Raw genomic sequence first — 19,271 nt, 5'->3', positions numbered from 1 at the left:
TAAATCAGAAAAGGGAAGTATAAGAACCATAGTGATGTTTTTCTTCAAGAGTCCAGTTCCGGCAGTTTTGTCTAAATTGTAATAGTGTTGCAAGCAATAAGGGAAGGAGAGAGAGAGAGGGTGGCCATTAATTCTATTCAAAACACTTTAATCGAATTCATTGTCATCTTCATGTCGTTGAGCCAAGTGGCGATTCAGTGCATCACGTCTACTGAAATGGATTGAACAGTCCTTACACACGAATGATCGTTCACCACGATGTACAGTAGCAAGATGACGATCACGATCATGACGTCTATCGAATCGCTTTGAGCATTGAGGGCACTCAAATTCCTTGAGACGGTTCTTATCATGTGTCTTGATATGGGTACTGAGGTTATAACGACGCTTAGAGACATGATCGCAAATAGGACATTGGTACAACTTGGGCTCGACGGTCTTGGCAGAGTCTGATTTCTTGGTATACGTCCTCTTTTTCTTGGGTTCGTCTTCTTCTGTCAGTCTTCTCTTCCTACCGCGCTTTGTCTTTTCTTCTTCTTCAGATTGCTCTCTTTCAGGTTCTTTTTCTTCTTCGATGATCAGTTCATCTGATCCTTCATCCATCTGGTCACTCAGTGGAGAACCCAAGTCTAGAAGGTCTTTGAGGTCTTGATCCATTCCAGGCTTAATATCAGTATCAACTGTCTGTTGGGAACTACCCAATGGAGGAAACAGCCCTTCGTTTTCTTCTTTTTGAACAGGAGCAAATAGACTATTGGAAGCTGGCATTTGAGGTGTCTTTGATTTATCAATTAGTAATTCAGTTGGATCACCATTGAATTCAGCAACTGAGTCTTGATTATTATTTAAATAACCAGCGACACACAGATCTTGCTTGAGAACAGGTGTATTGTTGAATGAAGCAAATGCAAGATAAGGAGAGAATTCGTCTGAAGTGATATCGAAAAAGGGTGGTGTATAAGGTGTATCGATAGCTGCATCCAAATATGGAGTAGATACAGAGGGTGAAGCGCCCAAGGTAGGCATGGTTGAGGAATATTCAGAATACATCATAATAAATAAATATAAAAACAAAAATTGAAAAAAAAGAAAATCTAAAAAAACCAATTGGGTATTTATACCTTTTTTTTATAGTTATCCAAATATGGCAGCCACGTAAAATTAAGGGGGCGATTTGTCAGCCTTTGTTCGGAAAAACCGGCACTTTGTGTGACTTGATTACCATGGCAACCTACATGTTATGCATTGTAAGTTCGGACATTGAAATATATTCTGTAAACAGTTTTGACTCATCGGATCAATAGGGTCGATCTGACGAAAGGGCAAAGAAAAAAAAAAAAAGGAAATATTCTACTTTTTTTATGCAGCAAAGTACGCGCGCGGATATAGTTTCATGCTTGATCTATCTTGCCGATTTAAACAATCTGCTGATGGTCAAATGGAAGACGGTAGAACTTGATTATTAATGAATCTCTCTATTGTTTAATAACTATGATTCAAATCGAATCTCCGAAACGAATTTAAACTTTTGAGTCAAATAAAATTTCAGTTTCCTTTTAAAGACGGAGAATTACGAATACCTGTCAATTTTGAAAAATCCAATGAAAATGGATGAGAAAAGACCGCATTTAGGAATAAGGCTGACGAAATATGTGGCACTACCTCCTTTGAGCCGCGCCTTTGGGAAACAATCAAAAGCCGTATAGCTTTTATTTTTTTTCATCATCTTCATTGATCGTCCGCTCCTATGTCGGTTCCGGTTGACTCAATTCTAAAGTTGACGTAGACAAAGGGTGTAATAATAGGCTTTTCAAGCCACGCTTTATTTTCAGTAATACAGTTGGGGTTACTATTGTTTAGTCCATTTGAAAAATAAAGCAATTTTTTCTGGGCCACACTACATGCACCAGAGAATTACACGTGAACAATCTTGGCTCTTTGTTGATCAAACTGACAAAATAAACACATCAATAGCAATACTTCTTTTTATCTCCTCCTCTTCTTCTTGAAAAGAAACAAAACAAGTTGGTGAAAAGTTTTGTTGGACAACATCATAAGTAATTGATGGAAGTAGCGCACATAGCATTGGTCTAACTTCTGGTGTGTTTTCTGATGCATGCAATGTTTCCCTAAAAGAAACTTGATCCAGAATGGTGCTCAAATGGAACATGACAACATACAACATGCAGATAAGGCTTTTGTTGAGGTAACAGCTCGTCGCTTGTAAGTATGTTTCGCTTTTGTTACATTACATTAACTTACTAATAAGTATCCTCCTTACTATAGCATGAGTCTAATAGAAAGCAATAGAAACCCGCTTTTATTTCCAATGTAAAAACGATCGGCATGCCTTGATGCCACTGGTTTTATCATGAATAAATTATTCCTTTCCCATAACGATGTTGTCAAGCTCAACTGGATTGAGAACCAACATTACTCTGCATCTACTAGGAAATGGGATGGCGTATTGATCAAGGCCAACGACCATGTTATTGCTACTTGTTTTATAGAACTCTCAGGTGGCATACATTTCAACTCAACAGACGTCAAAGAAAAAACAGATACCACAAAGCTCTACAAAAATGTGAAGGTTTTAAACTTGCCAGACTCAATTCCAAAGAAAGTGTTTTGCGTCAAGCTCTTTGGTAAGAGGCTTATGATGTAGATTCATTGATATAGACTGACAGAACAGTAGCAATAGATTCTTTGATCTTTTTGGGGAGTTGCTTATTGAAGAAAAATTTCATAGGGTAATCCATGCTACTTTTGTCTGCCTCACTACTCCCCAACTTTTAAAGGGCTCGTTCAACGTGTTCTCAAGCTTTTTACTTGGAAGCAAGCTGTGTTGAGCCTAGCCTTAAAGTTTTGAAGGCGTCCGCTTTCGAAATAATCATGTTAATACTGTTGCTCAAAACTCTATTGTCATATATTCCCAGCTACGTTTCAAAAAAAAAAAAAATAAAGCAGCATTTAACAATTGGATTCTGTACAATCATACAGAGTAAAAGAAGTTAACTCCAAGTACTTTATTACCTACTATTCTCATGCTCAGGTATGGGCTTAAGCTTTAGGACCACTTAAACATAGAAAGACGCTTATCTTTCACGACGGCACTCATGATTCTTTTTGGAAACAACGAAATCGGTATCGTGAACACTGTAAAATTTCAGTTTTCCTTTTAAAGATGGAGAATTACGAATACCTGTCAATTCCGGTTGACTGAATTCGGACTACAGATACATAACGGATGCGATAGAGTGAGATATAACAGTTGTATTGCTTTTTTAAACACCAAGAGTCTAGCTACAAAAGACTTTATGAGCTTATCAAAAAGTCAATAATTTTTTGTAATTGAGATCGTATTGCAAGTTATTTGCTTCAAAATAGTCTTACCGGTGCTTGCATCAAATCGCCCTACAGAACGAGAAACCATGTGTCTTGGTTTATCTCTCTTTCCGTTATCCTTACTTGAAAGTGATATACATATATATTTACTGAATAAAGAATATGAAAATCACAGCTTTAGAGCAGCGTCACCAACTCAAACAAATTGATCATTATTATTATTATTAATGGTAAGTTACTATTGTCAATTTTAGTTTTAGAATAAACATCTTCAAATAATAATGCATAAAATAAACTCGTATAAATTCATTATAAATGTCATGAATCATAACAATGTTACATCTTCTTTACTGTACCAATTCTGCTTATACTTCTTACAGTTGCGGGTGCCCGAAGTCCACTTGGCCTATTCGTCGTAGGGCTTGCTCTATTCGAAGTAGGACTGACTCTCTTTGCTTCCTCAAACAGAGATCGATGTTGTTGTTGTTGTGGAGATAGTGGTCTAGTTGGTATGTGACTTGCTCTCTGCTGCGGTATTTTACTTTTTCTTATCGTAGCCGAAGAAGAGGACGACGACGTTGTCTTTTGCGGTGTAGGTGGCGAATAAGCTACAGGCGCGGGAATATGGGATGCACGTTTGGCAAGCTGTGTACGTGTCGTATTTGGTATTCTGGTTTCCTTTTTTGTCGTGTATGATCGACTGGGTGTTGGTATACCCGTTCCACTTGATCGAGGGAGGCCCGAAGATGAAGCAAGACTACTGGCAGAGTAGTTGCTCAGTCGACTTAATGGACGGGATGACGAAGAAGATGATTCGGATGGATAGATCATTGGAGTCATACCGTATTTGGCATACTGAGTAATAGTTGATTGAGAGGTTAAGCTATTATCGCTGCTTAGACTATCTGATCTTTTACGTAAAGCTATGATACACCAATTAGCGTTTTTTTTTATTTCCTAATGTTTGCTTCATTACCTTTATTGTTGGGCGAATTCAATAATTGCTTCGTCATCGTCGGTTTTGTACTATTTGGCGTGTTCCAGCCCAGTTCGACAGGCTAAAATATAAATAAGTTTTTTCGTTTTCTTTCTCTCTTCATACACACACACCTTGGCTACATAATCATTGTATCCACTATCGAATGAGTTCAATGTCTCTGTTGTCTATATACGCAATATAAAAAAAAAAGTGTTATATTAATATATCTTTTTTACATAATGATTTTACTTTATTTAATTGCCAAAAGTCATCTGCTGAATCATCAATCAAATCTAAATCAGCTAAATCAAGCAAGTCAGTTTCATCATCCATGTCTGCGGTATAGTTGGCATTAATAAGCTCTTCTAAATTAACACTATCTTCTGAAGCTATGCTCTCTGGCCGACCATCTTTTCGTTTTGTTTTTTCTATTGGTATACTATTGAACGTATAAGGCGCGCGGTTTGAGGATAACTGTTTGAAATATATCACTTTACCGATTATTATCAGCATCTACAATATTCACTATATCATTATTTTCCTGCTGTTTATCTTCTCTTTGAAAGGAATGTACATTCATAAGCCAGCCTTGTACATTATCTGAACTGTTGTTCTCTGTCGTCTCTTTTGTTGGCTTCTTGTCTCTGAAATTACCAAAGAAGCGTAAACTAGATGATTGAGTCATGTTTTAAAGAGAAAAAGGAAAGAAAAAAAAAAGATATAGGGTATAATAGTTTATTTGAGAAAAAAGAAAACGAGTTATGCACAAACAATTTTTTTTTTCTTCTATTGAAAATCAAAGCCCATCCACGTCATCATTTCCTTTTTGCATAAAAAAAAGGGGAATAGAAGAGTCCATATGAATCATGGTAGAGACTTAAGGAGGAAAGTAATATTTAATCCTTACCTGCCCAAGTTTAGCTAACGAATTGGTCATAATCGGTTCATGATGCATCACCTGATGACTCTTCTCTTGGCCTTCCAACGCCTATTATGCTCTTTTGTTTGTATTCAAGCCTCTCTTATGATACCTAGAAACTACCAATTTCATTAAACTTTTTTCTCTCTCCTTGTGTTTGAGCTGCTTCCATGGCTGAGAAAAATTATTTTTTAGAAACTCTTAACAAATGGTCCGTGAAGGTCGCATTTGAGGAAATAGAGCAAAATGGTCCTTCGTCTCAAGCACGATCGAACTTACGGTCAATAAGAGAGAGCATAATAGAAGCTTTGGCATCAACTAAGAAGTAGTAACCAAAGCAACAAAATTGCTACAAGAGTGGAAAGTCATTGGGAAGCAATTGATTCCTAAGAAGGATAAAGGAACAAATGTCAATACGAATACTAATGGCGGTGGCATACCTATTCCCCAATCCAAACAAACCACCATAGTAATAAATAATAATACTAATTCACCCATGGGCTCAAGTGCCATTACAAATATAAAACGCAGCTCCAATGAAATAGATGATGCATCCAGTTCCGGACATAGCACTTGGAATAGTCAAGAAAGCCCAAAAAGAAAAGAATGTACTTAAGTATCTATTTAAGTGATTTCTATGGCAACACTGACTTTGGTTTTACCAATAACATTAATTTACAGTGGATAATAGATGAAGTCAACATGACAGAAGCACTTAGAAAATTCAGACAAGTGTCTATTGAAGGCGCTCAAATGCGCAAATACCTCTTCAGTAGCCGTATTTATCATTGTCATATATCTTCCTTTTATCTGCCATAGACAATTGCGTCATTTCACAAATGCTATCAAGGAATCAGCGTTCGATAATGAAGAGCATTAATGAACAGAATCAATTGACACCTCTTAATATTGATGCTACTTTGATATGTCATGAAATGCGAATCGTTTTAACAAATAATGTACTCACTAAGAATGAAGTTGAAGATGCCCTAGACAAAATGAAGAGCATCTACAATAGCGATATTGCTAAGACTACATCAAAAATAATATCTGATCTTGTAACAAAGTTCTTGTACAATAGCACGCCCAATAATCGCAAACAAGGAGAAGCACTATTAATCATTGAGAATATCAGATTATATCCAATTCACTGTTTGGTCTCTAACATCGATATGATCAAATACGATTGGTAAATTAAAAGGGTGAACACTATATGCACCAGAAAATACACTAGAAAATGGGCTAAATAATGTAAATACGAATTTATCATAAGAGGTCTTTGTTGATCAAACCGACAACATAAAACTAAAATAAACACATCAATAGAAATACTTCTTTTTATCTCCTCCTCTTCTTCTTGAAAAGAAACAAAACAAGTTGGTGAAAAGTTTTGTTGGGCAACATCATAAGTAGTGAGTAGAGGCATTGGTCTAACTTCTGGTGTATTTTCTGGTACATGTAGTGTTTCCCAATTAAAAGCACTTTTCAATGTTAATTACTATAGTTACTAACGCCATCATTAGGTTAACATATCATCTAACAAAACCATCGGATGGGCAAGTATTGATTCCTGATTTTGTGCTCTACTTTGAAAATCTCTCCGCTGTAAACTTTGAATTTTTCTTTGTGGAGGTATAAAGAAAAGGAAACTATCGTAATAGTAACTTAGAGGATGACAATGTAAAATTTGGAAAAGAGATGCAAGTAGCTCTCAATAAACTGGTCAGAAAAAAAGTGAAGGCTCCAGAAATTGTAGGCATCGTCGTAAATGATAATATATTGTAAAGCCATCACCTACAAAATGGATTTGAAATATGATGGCCAGTGCCGTTTCCATTTCATGAGAGACTGGTCAGATAATATTTTATTGTTACCACCAGTAGAAAAAACGAATCAAGCAAATTGTACCAAGCAGTTGATGGAAGTTATGAAGACCTGTCTACATTTACTAGAAAACCTTGCAACAGTCTGGTGCTTGTTAATTATGATGGCATCAAAGATTAAATTATTTTTCACATCATTAGTGCATCAATACTAAAGTATTTTCATTTCTCTGTGGTTTTTTCATATCAAGACTATAAACCATTCTCTCTTTTCTCTCCGTCTCTCTTTATTGATAAAAAGTAAAATGAAATGTGTAATAGTATATATTCCCTCCCCCCCCCCTTTTTTTTAAAACATAGAACATAAGCATATATAATAAATTTTTAATCCTCTTTTTTCACAACTATCCTAAACTCTATCATCGCCTTCTCTTTCTTTCAACACAAGACCTATTAGGCCAAGCCTTTTTTTATTGGCTCTGCAAGTTCAAAAGCCGTCACTTTTGATAAAAATCTGTCAATTCTTTCTCTTTTCCAACTTGTTTATATTTCTTACAATGTCTACTAAAAACAAGAAAGGTCCTTCACAGGTATATATCATTGCTTTAAGACAATATCCATAACTTACAGGCAACTTTAGGCAGAACTCTTGGTTCGAACATGTTCTGAAATTGTAGCTGAACTTGTTGCCGCAGTTGAGGCAGGAAAAGACATCAATTTGAATGGAGTGAAAAATAGAGCAGCCAGAAGAAATAAGTTACAAAATCAACCTAAATTAGTCGAAATTATCGCAGCCATTCCTGAGCAGCATAAAGCAGCTCTTCTTCCAAAACTGAAAGCAAAACCTATTCGAACAGCCTCAGGTGTAAGTAATGATCAACATTCTCAACAAAGAGAGATATTGATTTTGGTATATATATTTAGATTGCAGTTGTTGCTGTCATGTGTAAACCTCATCGATGTCCTCATATTGCCATGACCGGAAACATTTGTGTCTACTGCCCTGGTGGCCCTGACTCTGATTTTGAATATTCAACACAGTCATATACTGGATACGAACCTACATCCATGCGAGCCATTCGTGCTCGTTATGATCCTTATGAACAAGCCCGTGGTCGTGTGGATCAACTTCGAAGCTTGGGTCACAGTGTCGATAAAGTAGAATACATCATTATGGGTGGCACGTTCATGTCGTTGTCTGAAGATTACCGTAACTGGTTTATTCAAAACCTGCATGACGCACTCTCTGGCCACTCTAGTAATGACTTGGATGAAGCCGTTCGATACTCACAGCAGAGTCAGACGAAATGTATTGGTATCACTATTGAGACTAGACCGGACTATTGTCTGAAGCCTCATTTGAGTCAGATGTTGCGATATGGATGTACTCGTCTGGAAATTGGTGTACAAAGTGTATATGAAGACGTCGCAAGAGATACCAACAGAGGCCATACGGTCAAGGCAGTAACAGAGTCATTCCAGATGGCGAAGGATGCTGGTTTCAAGGTCGTATCACATATGATGCCCGATTTGCCTAATGTTGGTATGGAAAGAGATATAGAGCAGTTCAAGGAGTACTTTGAGAACCCTGCCTTTCGATCAGACGGTTTGAAGATTTACCCTACTTTGGTCATTCGTGGTACTGGCTTATACGAATTATGGAGAACCAAGAGATATCAAAACTATACACCCAACGCCCTCGTCGACCTTGTCGCTCGTATCCTGGCCCTCGTGCCTCCATGGACCCGTGTGTACCGTGTTCAGCGTGATATTCCTATGCCCTTGGTCACCTCGGGTGTCGAGCATGGTAACTTGCGTGAGTTGGCGTTGAATCGTATGAAGGATTTGGGTACAGAATGTCGTGATGTGCGTACGCGTGAAGTGGGCATAACGGAAATTCACCAAAAGATCAAGCCAGACCAAGTGGAACTTATTCGCCGAGATTATGTAGCTAACGGTGGCTGGGAAACATTCTTGTCTTACGAAGACCCTGAACAAGATATCTTGGTCGGCCTCTTGCGTTTAAGAAAATGCTCTCCTCAAACATTTAGACCTGAGCTCACACAAGGACCTACATCCATCGTCCGAGAGTTACATGTGTATGGTTCAGTTGTGCCCATGCATGACCGTGATCCTACAAAATTCCAGCATCAAGGTTTTGGTACATTGTTGATGGAAGAAGCAGAGCGTATTGCCAGAGAAGAACATGGAAGTGTCAAGCTGAGTGTTATCTCAGGTGTGGGTGTCAGACATTATTATGCTAAGCTTGGTTATCATCTAGATGGTAAGTGTCTGTTGTAATATTATTTTGACTATACTGACAATAATGATCATATAGGACCTTATATGTCAAAAATGCTTGTTTAATGTTGTCACTTTTGGACATGCAAAATGTATATATTTATAACATATTCCTAATAAAAATTGCCTTCTTTTCTCTCTTTTCAACTATTTTATGTCGAACGAAAGTATAAAAAGGGATAAATATCTTGAAGATTTCAACTTTGTCTATAAGCCAAAGAAGATATCTGGTCTTATACGTAGGAAACCTCCATCTAATACGACAAGTAAGACTAGCGATAAATTACAACAAAAGTTGTCACCATGGCCAAAAACTACCTTTGAATCTATGAAAACATTTGATTTGGAAGCCCTTCCGCCACCTGTTTTGCCACCAAGTGCTTTCTTTTCATCAAAGCTGTCTCAAAGAAAGCGTAAGTTTGGAGAAAGAAGAATTACAGAAACTCTGATTATATAATAGTTAAGCAAAGTACTACTTCAAATTTGTCTATTGCCATTGTAATGAGTCTTTCTATTGCTAAATCAGAAAACTATATAACTAGAGTTTTATTATAGAAAAAGGAACCAGGATATGACGCTGAGTACATGAAAAAGTTACTGAGCCCAAAACAATTGGTCAAAAGAATAAACTCACAAGAAAGCGTAAAACAGTCATCTAAAGTATCCGGCCGTCATTTGGATCAAGTCCTCTTTAAGCAAAAGATACCTGGTACTAAGCCTTCGTCTCCGTTAGAGTTTGATAATACCATCGAGATGCTGGCTGATTCATGCAGAAAAAAGGCAGCTGAGAAAGAAAAGGCGTGCGTAAAAGCGTCTCTCGAAATTGAAGAGCTCAAGAGGCAGCTAAGGGAAGAGCAAAGCAAGTTGGAAATATATAAAAGCAAACAAGAGTTAACAAAGGAATTGACCGAGATTGGACTCATTCGATCAAATTATATTAAAACAAAGTAAAATGAATCATACATCTATGTTGTCTACATTTATATTTACACACATACTATAGGCTAGATAAACTGATAGAGCGTATGGATACATTTAAATGCATATTTACCAGCTTAGAGGATATGCTGAAGCAGATTGAGAAGGCAAAAGAAACTCAACAGGAAGGAGATAACAGTCTACGTGAAGCTTGTTTGTTAAATATCAAAAGAGATAACCAAAGGACCGCCAAGATTAGAGATTGCAAGCAGCGTTTGACTCAATTAAAACATTATGATCAAAGGGACAATTTTCAGAATTTGAAACATTCTCAAATCATTGTTCAACAAGATATCATCGAACTGACTCATTCATTATCTGAGCACCAACAAAAGATTGGTATGAGTGATAGTTTATTAACAGGGCGTACTTAATCTTTCCCTTCCTTATTTTAGACAGTCTCAGAATGTCCTTGGAATCTCAACAATGCTTTTTACAGGGTTTGACAACAGAAATGAAACGCTTTTTACAAGACCTGAGTGTCCATGCATCCTCTGCAAATAACAAAGGTGCTCTAATGCAACACATTAAATTGACTATGGAAACACATCAAGAATCATTAAAGGCCCTTTTAGGATAGTAAATAGAAAAAAAAGGAAAAGAACGTTCTATATATTAAATGCAATATCCTATCGTAGCATTGATGATCTCCAAGTAATGGCCATTGATTGCTTTAATTCATGTGATTACATTGATTTTTATATATTCTGACGCTTTGCTTATAACACGTGTAACTGACAATAGATGATACCAATGCAATGCAAGAAGATGCGAAACTCATACAGAAACTTCAAGACTATAACGAGGTATTTCTCCCTTTTTTTGTTGTTGTTGCTTTTTCTTATACATGGTTTAGAAAGCAGCCGATGACTTGTTGGAAGAACGTAACCGGTAGATAGATGACTTGTTGTGAAGCTCAAGTACAAAAACTTATTTCGATAAAGTCACCAAATAGAAAAAGAAGAATGGCTAAAGGAACAAAAAAGACTTGTTACACAAATCAGTGTGTTGAACTATAAGGAACAGCTACGTCAGAGAGAAAGACAAGAGCTTCAGCGGTAAGTGTGTATTTATGTATGGTCTTCCTAGGTACAATATATCTTTGCTAGTACTGAACTTAGTGTACAAGAGGCAAATGAAAGTATGTAACTAGGAATTTTCGTTTATACTCTGTCATTCACAAACTTGATCTAGTCAATGCTTTTACAAATATATCCAACAGAGAAAACACCGATCCTAACCCTCCAAAGCGAGCTAACCTCAGTAAAGGTCCTCGTAAGAAATCAGATGTGAATGTAAGTCGTCCTTCCGAGATATAATAACCCACTCATGTACTTTGATAATAGATAGCTCCAAAGAGACGGTAGTTATATCTTTTTTCATTAATGCTTTTTATTAACGTACAACAGAACCGCGGCCAGACGATGTTCAAGAGCACTCAGAACAAATACAAAATATATAGAAGAAACAGAAGAAAAAGAGGTGAATGAATTGGCATCTCAAGAACAACCACCTGCAAAGAAACGCAGACAAGTTAGAGTAAGTCAAACTTGCTGTTTAATAAAAGTTAGTGACACTTGTAAAAAAAAAAAAAAAAAAAAAAGAAGCTGTTAGGAGCAGCCGAATCTACAGGGGAACTTTATGATTCTGAGCAAGAGTTGGAAAAGAAGGTAAATCATCTTTTAAAACAAAGAATTCACTGCTTATATTATCTGACAGATACAACAAACTATTTCTGTAGCAATACCTGAAGAGGCTAAAAATACGCACCTCTGGAATAATAAAGAGTAACAGATGAGTCTTTAATCATTATATTTGGTATAAGTTTTTTTTAAAAAAAGATATATATTAAAAGTTTAAAAGGGAATAACATATGTAGTTTTTTCTTTTCTTTAAAAAAAAAAGTAAGAATACACTCGATATAAAAAGGGGTTCATAAATTCCATATCTAAATGATATGAAAAATATAGAATTGGGGGGAAAACATGTAAAAATACAAACATAAGCATAATCTCTAATATGTTATATAAAAAAAAGAGCCTTAACCATAGAAACGAGATAATTTATCAATCGTGTTCACCCATTCTATCATAGTAGCATTATCCTGTGCTTGGAGTGTATGCGAAGTATATAGGGTATCAATTGTAAAAAACGTTTTTGATTTCTACACTACACGTGAGAATACATTCCATAATAAATCTTATTTCACTTACCATAGTATTTCCATCTTCCTTATGTACATTTCTTATGCGAATCACATCAACCTCATTTGTTTCTGATTGATCGTCATACATAAACATATAATTTCTAATGAATGTCAGTTGTGATATCTTACGAATGATTCTATCTACTTTACCCTACAAGCACACACCAAAGCTTTTCCCACTCTTTGCCTTGAGTATCATTCTTGCGCTGCAAAAATCCCTTCTTGGCTATTGTACGTTCATTCATCAAAACCTGATGGACATGTGCAGTCCATCGGTGAATGGTAGGGTTAGGCGTGGATGGTGACAAAGCAGGTTCATAATCTTTCTTCATCCACATCTTCAAGACACGATCCAAGTCGGGCTTGTTTGCCAAAACTGGATTCGGAACTTCATCACACAGATGATCGAGCTGTTCGTTCAAGTACAGCTTGTACCTTGTTGCTTCGACTTGTTCCCTTTGAATCATCTTTTGTCTGCGATCGGCATAGGCGCCCAATACACGAGAGGGTAAATCTTGCTTGCAGATATTGGGGATACCAAACAGCTCAGCTTGATGTTCAACCACATAAAGACATGAGATGTGGTTCTTGGGATGACCAGACTTGAGCGAAAAGAAGTTGAGGATGACAGATGCACGCTTGTTGGGGTTGTGGCTCGCAGACTTCTTTTTGATACTGGCTGCCTTGCTCTGATCCTTGATATGGACTGCAATTTCCTTTTGGAACTTAATTTCACACTGGTTCTGGTTGCGGACAATCCAGGTCAGAGTTAAGAGCACCTTGTGTGTATTCGGTGTCACAGCGTTCAGGAGGAGTGTGTCATGAAGCGAGCTGTCCCAGGAGCACTGTGCGTTCAATTTGTGGTCATCTGTCTCACTTGTCTGTGAGTTACGTTTAGAATCTATCAGCTTCAAGTTGATATCGGCTTGAGCAGTGGCAGGTGTGTCAATGATGCGATCTTTGGCATCCACAAGACGTACTTGACCCATACGGACCTCGACAATACGCTCAAAGTTGAGTTCGGACTCTGCAGTTGCATCTTCTAATGAAATGACCACACGACGCTGTTGTCCTTGCTGTAACGAAAAGACGTTGCCATAATTCTCTTGAGTCTCGATCGGCACAGGCTTGTAGTCACCCTCGGCTGTGATCTCACAGATTTGGATACGTGTAAGGACGTTCTGTAACTTCTTGGGAGGAATGATGCCGGTATCGGCAGACTGTTGCTGTTCTGTGGGGATCATGAGTGAATCAAGATAAGCTTGTGTAGGTTTGCCGTAGACTTCAAAGACGATTTCCTTGTCGTGAATGACATTCAACATTTCCTCCGTGATGGCCATAGAAAGCGTCTGATGGTAATTAAACACAATGGGCTTGTCTTTTTGGCTATGCTCTACAGAATCAGAGGCAAAGACACCTTCGAGATTGCTTCCAAAGTTTGACAAGCGGAACTGAGCATGAACGCGGGAGAAGAGTTTTGGATCGAGTTCGGTCATTTCTACAATGGAAATTTCAAACACAAGCTGCTGCCCAATGTGTAGCAGGTTACGTGGGTTCTCTTCGTCGTAGCTAAAATGGCCATCCTCGCTTCCTTCGGACCGGTAAGGGTTTCGGACAGATCGAGCAATAGGAGCAATCAAAACCTTGAGTTTACCCATCAAGCGACCTGTGTTTCGGCAATGAACTGAGATGTGACTCTCGACAGGTACTTGTGTAGCCAAGTTTTGAAGTGGCACCTTGGCTAAACCGACAAGGACGTAGGAGGGAACATTCGAGTTGTAGAAGAGGTCATCACCCTTCAGATGCTTCTTGTTGTCCGTGACAAAGTTCAAACCTTGAAGGTGTCGAAGGCGAGTGACAAACTTTTCGATCGACCAAATATAAGTGGATTGATGCTTGTAGTCAATCACCTGAATGCCCACACAGGGCTTCCTTTCCCTCAGCAGGTCAGTGTCTATGCCATACCGATGGTGAGAAGAGTTAGCTGCTTCCCAGTGAGAAGCGGATATGATATCGTCATGATAGATAACAGCAAACTGGTAAAAGACGTCCTTGCCGGACTGCTTTGCTAACTGGTTGGCTTGCTGTACGTATATGTCGTTTCTCAAGATGGTTTGAGCCATGGCTATATTTCGCTTTCTCTTCCAGTGGGCAATTACTTTTCTGCCAATGGCTGCTTCGGCAGGTGAGAGCAGAATAGGAGGGGCTGAGGAGAAGCGTCGAGAGAGTCGGCGTAACTTGGCTTCGTATTTTCTGCGGTGACGTTCATATTCCATCACTTGTTTATCATCCATGTGCATGAGCTCATCCTCTGTTAGCGAGGAAATAGTCGTACTTGTGTCAGTGGTATAGTATCCATCGTCGTCCATGAACACAGAAGAGGCGGTAGCTGAGTAAACGCTTCGACGTACAGAAGAGGATGAGGTACGGCGAGAGAGAGAATCTGAGCCAGTCGATTGTCGTTTACGCATCACACGCACCTTGGCCACTTCGTCGAATAGCTTGTCCAAATCCTCATCAGTAAAGTTGTTGAAGTTGGGATCATTGATGTAGGTGTTAAGCATTGCCTCTCGTCTTGCAAAGTTCCAATCCATTACTTCAGAGGCCAAGGGAGGAGACATGGCCATCTCGCGCTCCTCTGAGGATGGGACAGGTGAGGGAGGTCCACTAGCCTCAATACGAGCAGCGGCACTATCTGTAGAGATAATGCTTTCCCGTTCCTTTAACGCTTGGCTGGGGTTATTGAATCTGAACACGTGATAGTCTCCCAAAATGATGCGGTAACCACTCTTGAGTTTCTTGGGTTCTGAGATACGTAATCCATTGACCATGGTTGTGCAGCCCTCACGAGGATAGAGAGTGACTGTGTCATTTGTATTTTCAAAGTAACAGTGATTGTCCTGAATATTAGATCCACTTAGGCGAATGACGCATTCACCTTCAGGGTGGCTGACCGAGGCCTCGCCTTCGTCTGTGAAACGATCAACATGAGTGATACCTGGTTTGATATTGTACATTAGGCATTCTGACATGAGAGGATCTTCGTTCAGGTTGATCAAGTAAGGAGTTTCCTTGGGTGTATAAAGGCCCACTTGATTCTTTTCGATAGTGATACCTAAGCTCTTTAATGCACTTTCTCTTTCCTGATGAATTTTTTCGGTGTTTTTTATTTTTTCTTCCCATGTCTGGTTCAGGTCGCCGAGTAATTTTTCCGTTGTTTGCAGCTGCTCGACCATTTCCTCTTTTGTGAGCTGAGTTGTATGTCCAGAAGCATCTGTGAAGACCACAGTTGACTTTGAGCCTGTAGGATGTGCTGCGGCTGTAGGAGGTGTAGATGATTTGGCTGGTGCCTTCTTTCCTTTTGCTGTGGCTGTGATCTTTTCAACTTCAGCAGGAGCATATACCATCAGAGCTTGACGAAGAGCTTCCACTTCATCCTTGAGTTCACGCATAACCTTGGCATTTGGATCTTCATTCACCACGGCCTTTGTCTTGATCTTTTTGGCTTGATCAGCGTATCTCAAGGTACTGAGCGTTTCATCATAATCTGCTGGTGAAATAGCTGCGATCATACATGTCTTTGAGTTACCACCCAAAGAGTCTTTGAGTAACCAAGTGAGTACCTAAATGACGTTAATTAGACATCTATCACGTCAAAATCAAAACAAAAGAAAGCTTATTTTACAGAATCACGAAAGGGTATAAATGAAGCATCCTTTTTCTTGGAACCCTTCTTGGGATCAGCCGATGCTTGTTCTGCAAGTCCAGCGATGACTTTACCAAGTGTTGTTAATGATTTATTGATGTTGGCACCTTCCTTCAAACGGACACCTGTTGCTCCTGTACTGTTTGCTCTTTCACTACCAGCCAAATCGACGAGGCTTTCTTTGGGCTTAGCATACAACTTTTATCCATTTTTTTTTAAAAAAAAAAGAAAAAATTACCTGATACGAGCCACCTTTTCACTTGTCTGCTTTGTTTGTGGATCATGTAAACGTTGAGTGACAAAAATGGTGAACACTGCATGGGAACGAGATGATGTTTCGTTCATGTTGGTTGCTGCGACTGTTCTAGCCTTATTTCCTTCATCCATCAGTTGATCAATGTTTTCATATGAGTTGACAGCCAGACGAGAAAGATCTTGTACGTAGGGACCCAAAACAGGATGCTCTCTTACTTTAAGATTTCCCTTGTTGCGAGGATTGAGTAAATCTCTTACTTTCTCATTGTAAATTTCGATATAAGATACTTCCACTTGGTACTGAAGATTGTTGGTTGACTTTTGGTTGATACGTTCGAATAATTCACAGCAAGTTCTTGGGATAATACCTTTGTCCTCACCATAACCCATCTACAACATATCTGGGTTAGTGAATGTTTATGGTCACAATAGTTTATGTCACCATTGAATATGATTTGCCTGCGCCTGTTTGACCATCTATAGTAAAAAATTATAAGTAAAAAAAAAGTCATTTGATATCATCCAAATACCAACATGCAAAAATACAGCAATTATATCCATCAAATGCATGATCCAAAAGCTCTTTACCAAGATCATTATAGACACGTTCTTGATCTGCATAATCTGGGTCGTTTTTATCTGCAGACCAATAGGATTGATCAAATGTGAAAGCTTTTACATCTTCCGGAGTTGGTTTTGGTCCCTGGGTTGCTGGCTTTGTGATGATGGTTTTATTTCCTTCCATTCGAATAAGACATGGTGCTCCTCTAGCCTTTTCTATTGTAAATGTGTAAATGTAGTGATAAATACAGATATTATCTATATTTATACCTCGAGAATTTAAAGGTCTACAACGTACAACGACCTTGATATTACTTCCACTCATTTGAGTAATAATATGATGTTATAAAAATTCGTTAGTTCGTAAAATATAATAAAGTAATAATGATAATAATAGTAATAATAATATAAAGAAAAAGAGTAAAGAAGAAAAAGCTTTTTAAAAAAGTTCCAAAGTAGAAAGAAAGGTGGAACTGAACTGAAAAAAAGGCTACAATTACACTAAATATAAATGCACGCAAAAGACTCTTTATATGGAAATTGTGTAAAGTTAGAAGGGGAGCAAAAAATAAACTCATTTTAATTTCATTGTAACTGCGAATTCAAAAAAAGAAAAGAAAGGCTTATCTTTATGGCTTTTCTTCTTATTATCGTCTCCCTTTCTTATTATTCTTCCCCTTCCCTTGTCTTTTTTTTATCCTTTTCCTTTTTTATCATTTTATATTTTTAAACATCATTTCATATGAATATGTTACTGAAAATAAATTTGGCGGCAGAATCTTTTTGCGCTACTTCATTTTTCTCTCTCCGCCAAGAATCGACACACAAGTTGTCAAGCAGCCTATAAATACAATAAATGACAGGATTTTAATCTATCTTTACACTTTCTTTTATTTTCTCTTTAAATATGATTGTTGTTAAACAACAGAAATAAAAGTGCTTATAGCTTTGCTTGTTCAGGCTGAGGCTAGTACACTTTATATTTACTGAATGCAGAGCCTATCCTCTTTCTTCGATCCTATGATCGCAAGCTGTTCCTCTTTTTCATTATTGCAAAAGCTCTCTGGTTCCAAATGTGTACTTTGGTTGATTATGTATGTGTATTTGTGGTTTTTTTTTTACTCTTTTTTTTTTCCCCTTTCCAATATGCTTAGTGCAAAAGTAAACATTAGGGAAAGAGGCGGGGTTTGATGTATTTGTTGTCAGGTAATGTCACTGATGCATAATCTATCATCTAGATTGCTTACAAGAACTACATTGTTATCAACTTCCTCTTCGTCAAGGAACTAATGATATCCTTCAAGTGCATTTCAGTTTGCCAAGGAGTCGAACAAGGTATCGATAAAAGAAAGCGAAAGAACCAGCCAACAGGAAACAAACAGCTCAGTGTATCCGTAATAACATGGACCAAGTCGATTTCAATGCAGCGTGCACTTTATATTTTTATCCAAGAATTGTCCAATAGTTCTTTGATGCATATCTCTTGTTTGATTGGCCTTATCCATCGTTCATAGTTTAACTTTTCCTTTCCTTTGCTTCTGACATTTCTATAACCTTTCTTTCTCCCTTCATATATGCTATTTGCTCAAGGTATGCTCCTATTACCTTAATACAATATTATACATTCTTGTTGATACAAACTTAATTTGAGACCAGCTTGTCTGCTTAAAGTATGACCAAAGAGCTTATGTTCGGAGATTAAGAAACTCTACTGTCATTCTGCTATTCGATAATCCTTACCAAAGGACAATAGTGAAGGAACCTTTGGCAGACAACTGCAATGACGGCCTCACGTTTTTCATGTCGACTTTGGTAATGCATCTAATTTTTGTTGTAGACATAACACGTGTGTGCGAATTAGAACCTTGTCAAACACAGAGCGATTTTGTGTTCAAGGGATATATTTCCTAAACTGACTGACTATGTTTTTGTTATTGATCTGATAACACATTCTGTGGCCTAAAAGATAATAACATTTGCCATAGCTTCCAAGGGCTTTGCTTTGTCTTTTGATAATATCTTAAGCTGTACATCTATAAACGCAGACAAAATACCCTCTTGATGATATCGATAGCGTGGTTGTACATTGTTAACTTTTAAGGAATAAAATGCTACTTGGTGAATGTCGAATATATCTATTGCTCTCTTTGAGCAGCATTTAAAGCCATTATTCATTCATATCGCTCTCTACGCTGCCA

At 37.9% G+C, this 19,271-nt stretch overlaps 9 protein-coding genes across 9 annotated transcripts; 6 read left to right on the top strand and 3 right to left on the bottom strand.

Annotated features, from left to right (window-relative positions):
* Positions 1 to 147: 147 nt before the first annotated feature.
* RHIMIDRAFT_242089 (uncharacterized protein) lies at positions 148 to 1,026 on the bottom strand (the record flags this gene model as incomplete). Its single annotated transcript, XM_023609712.1, has 1 exon — positions 148 to 1,026. One exon carries the CDS (start codon positions 1,024 to 1,026, stop codon positions 148 to 150), a length of 879 nt encoding a protein of 292 aa, XP_023461639.1.
* Positions 1,027 to 2,371: 1,345 nt separating this feature from the next.
* RHIMIDRAFT_242088 (uncharacterized protein) lies at positions 2,372 to 2,869 on the top strand (the record flags this gene model as incomplete). Its single annotated transcript, XM_023609711.1, has 2 exons — positions 2,372 to 2,645; positions 2,799 to 2,869. The coding sequence occupies 2 exons, from the start codon at positions 2,372 to 2,374 to the stop codon at positions 2,867 to 2,869; spliced, it is 345 nt and encodes a 114-aa protein (XP_023461638.1).
* A 489-nt stretch (positions 2,870 to 3,358) lies between these two features.
* RHIMIDRAFT_81407 (uncharacterized protein) lies at positions 3,359 to 5,063 on the bottom strand. Its single transcript, XM_023615732.1, has 5 exons — positions 4,822 to 5,063; positions 4,574 to 4,763; positions 4,456 to 4,509; positions 4,322 to 4,403; positions 3,359 to 4,268 (listed from the first exon to the last, which is right to left on the bottom strand). Exons 1-5 carry the CDS (start codon positions 5,007 to 5,009, stop codon positions 3,682 to 3,684), a joined length of 1,101 nt encoding a protein of 366 aa, XP_023461637.1. The 5' UTR covers positions 5,010 to 5,063; the 3' UTR covers positions 3,359 to 3,681.
* A 203-nt stretch (positions 5,064 to 5,266) lies between these two features.
* On the top strand, positions 5,267 to 5,743 carry RHIMIDRAFT_270688 (uncharacterized protein). Its single transcript, XM_023612202.1, has one exon. It carries the CDS (start codon positions 5,414 to 5,416, stop codon positions 5,570 to 5,572), a length of 159 nt encoding a protein of 52 aa, XP_023461636.1. The 5' UTR covers positions 5,267 to 5,413; the 3' UTR covers positions 5,573 to 5,743.
* A 1,274-nt stretch (positions 5,744 to 7,017) lies between these two features.
* Positions 7,018 to 7,339, top strand: RHIMIDRAFT_270685 (uncharacterized protein). The gene has a single exon (XM_023612201.1). It carries the CDS (start codon positions 7,045 to 7,047, stop codon positions 7,279 to 7,281), a length of 237 nt encoding a protein of 78 aa, XP_023461635.1. The 5' UTR covers positions 7,018 to 7,044; the 3' UTR covers positions 7,282 to 7,339.
* A 143-nt stretch (positions 7,340 to 7,482) lies between these two features.
* Positions 7,483 to 9,611, top strand: RHIMIDRAFT_295491 (histone acetyltransferase ELP3). Its single transcript, XM_023614188.1, has 4 exons — positions 7,483 to 7,656; positions 7,707 to 7,931; positions 7,991 to 9,350; positions 9,405 to 9,611. Exons 1-4 carry the CDS (start codon positions 7,624 to 7,626, stop codon positions 9,431 to 9,433), a joined length of 1,647 nt encoding a protein of 548 aa, XP_023461634.1. The 5' UTR covers positions 7,483 to 7,623; the 3' UTR covers positions 9,434 to 9,611.
* Positions 9,612 to 9,695: 84 nt separating this feature from the next.
* RHIMIDRAFT_248136 (uncharacterized protein) lies at positions 9,696 to 10,925 on the top strand (the record flags this gene model as incomplete). Its single annotated transcript, XM_023610487.1, has 5 exons — positions 9,696 to 9,780; positions 9,828 to 9,865; positions 9,923 to 10,314; positions 10,371 to 10,684; positions 10,741 to 10,925. The coding sequence occupies 5 exons, from the start codon at positions 9,696 to 9,698 to the stop codon at positions 10,923 to 10,925; spliced, it is 1,014 nt and encodes a 337-aa protein (XP_023461633.1).
* Positions 10,926 to 11,103: 178 nt separating this feature from the next.
* On the top strand, positions 11,104 to 12,136 carry RHIMIDRAFT_248135 (uncharacterized protein; the record flags this gene model as incomplete). The annotated part of the gene is made up of 9 exons (XM_023610486.1): positions 11,104 to 11,151; positions 11,202 to 11,236; positions 11,350 to 11,403; positions 11,467 to 11,486; positions 11,540 to 11,640; positions 11,692 to 11,708; positions 11,755 to 11,884; positions 11,950 to 12,015; positions 12,065 to 12,136. The coding sequence occupies 9 exons, from the start codon at positions 11,104 to 11,106 to the stop codon at positions 12,134 to 12,136; spliced, it is 543 nt and encodes a 180-aa protein (XP_023461632.1).
* Positions 12,137 to 12,145: 9 nt separating this feature from the next.
* On the bottom strand, positions 12,146 to 17,562 carry RHIMIDRAFT_231434 (kinesin-domain-containing protein). Its single transcript, XM_023607693.1, has 8 exons — positions 17,344 to 17,562; positions 17,047 to 17,289; positions 16,955 to 16,989; positions 16,496 to 16,902; positions 16,237 to 16,432; positions 12,702 to 16,174; positions 12,559 to 12,652; positions 12,146 to 12,509 (listed from the first exon to the last, which is right to left on the bottom strand). The coding sequence occupies exons 1-8, from the start codon at positions 17,396 to 17,398 to the stop codon at positions 12,387 to 12,389; spliced, it is 4,626 nt and encodes a 1,541-aa protein (XP_023461631.1). The 5' UTR covers positions 17,399 to 17,562; the 3' UTR covers positions 12,146 to 12,386.
* Positions 17,563 to 19,271: the final 1,709 nt, after the last annotated feature.

Source organism: Rhizopus microsporus (genome assembly GCF_002708625.1).
Source record: "Rhizopus microsporus ATCC 52813 unplaced genomic scaffold scaffold_28, whole genome shotgun sequence".
Lineage (NCBI taxonomy): Eukaryota > Fungi > Mucoromycota > Mucoromycetes > Mucorales > Rhizopodaceae > Rhizopus > Rhizopus microsporus.
The sequence above is the reverse complement of the archived record's forward strand: the minus strand, read 5'-3'. Positions and strand labels throughout refer to the sequence as shown.

Coding starts and splice junctions, on each gene's coding strand:
- RHIMIDRAFT_270688 (XM_023612202.1), top strand. CDS start 5,414: ATGGCTGAGAAAAATTATTTTTTAGAAACTCTTAACAAATGGTCCGTG.
- RHIMIDRAFT_295491 (XM_023614188.1), top strand. CDS start 7,624: ATGTCTACTAAAAACAAGAAAGGTCCTTCACAG. Junction 7,657..7,706: donor ACAAGAAAGGTCCTTCACAG/GTATATATCATT, acceptor AGGCAACTTTAG/GCAGAACTCTTGGTTCGAAC. Junction 9,351..9,404: donor GCTTGGTTATCATCTAGATG/GTAAGTGTCTGT, acceptor ATGATCATATAG/GACCTTATATGTCAAAAATG.
- RHIMIDRAFT_81407 (XM_023615732.1), bottom strand. CDS start 5,009: ATGACTCAATCATCTAGTTTACGCTTCTTTGGTAATTTCAGAGACAAG. Junction 4,510..4,573: donor ACTTTTGGCAATTAAATAAA/GTAAAATCATTA, acceptor TTGCGTATATAG/ACAACAGAGACATTGAACTC. Junction 4,269..4,321: donor GAATTCGCCCAACAATAAAG/GTAATGAAGCAA, acceptor GGTGTATCATAG/CTTTACGTAAAAGATCAGAT.
- RHIMIDRAFT_231434 (XM_023607693.1), bottom strand. CDS start 17,398: ATGAGTGGAAGTAATATCAAGGTCGTTGTACGTTGTAGACCTTTAAAT. Junction 16,990..17,046: donor TAATTGCTGTATTTTTGCAT/GTTGGTATTTGG, acceptor TTTTTACTATAG/ATGGTCAAACAGGCGCAGGC. Junction 12,653..12,701: donor CTTTGGTGTGTGCTTGTAGG/GTAAAGTAGATA, acceptor GACATTCATTAG/AAATTATATGTTTATGTATG.
- RHIMIDRAFT_270685 (XM_023612201.1), top strand. CDS start 7,045: ATGGATTTGAAATATGATGGCCAGTGCCGTTTCCATTTCATGAGAGAC.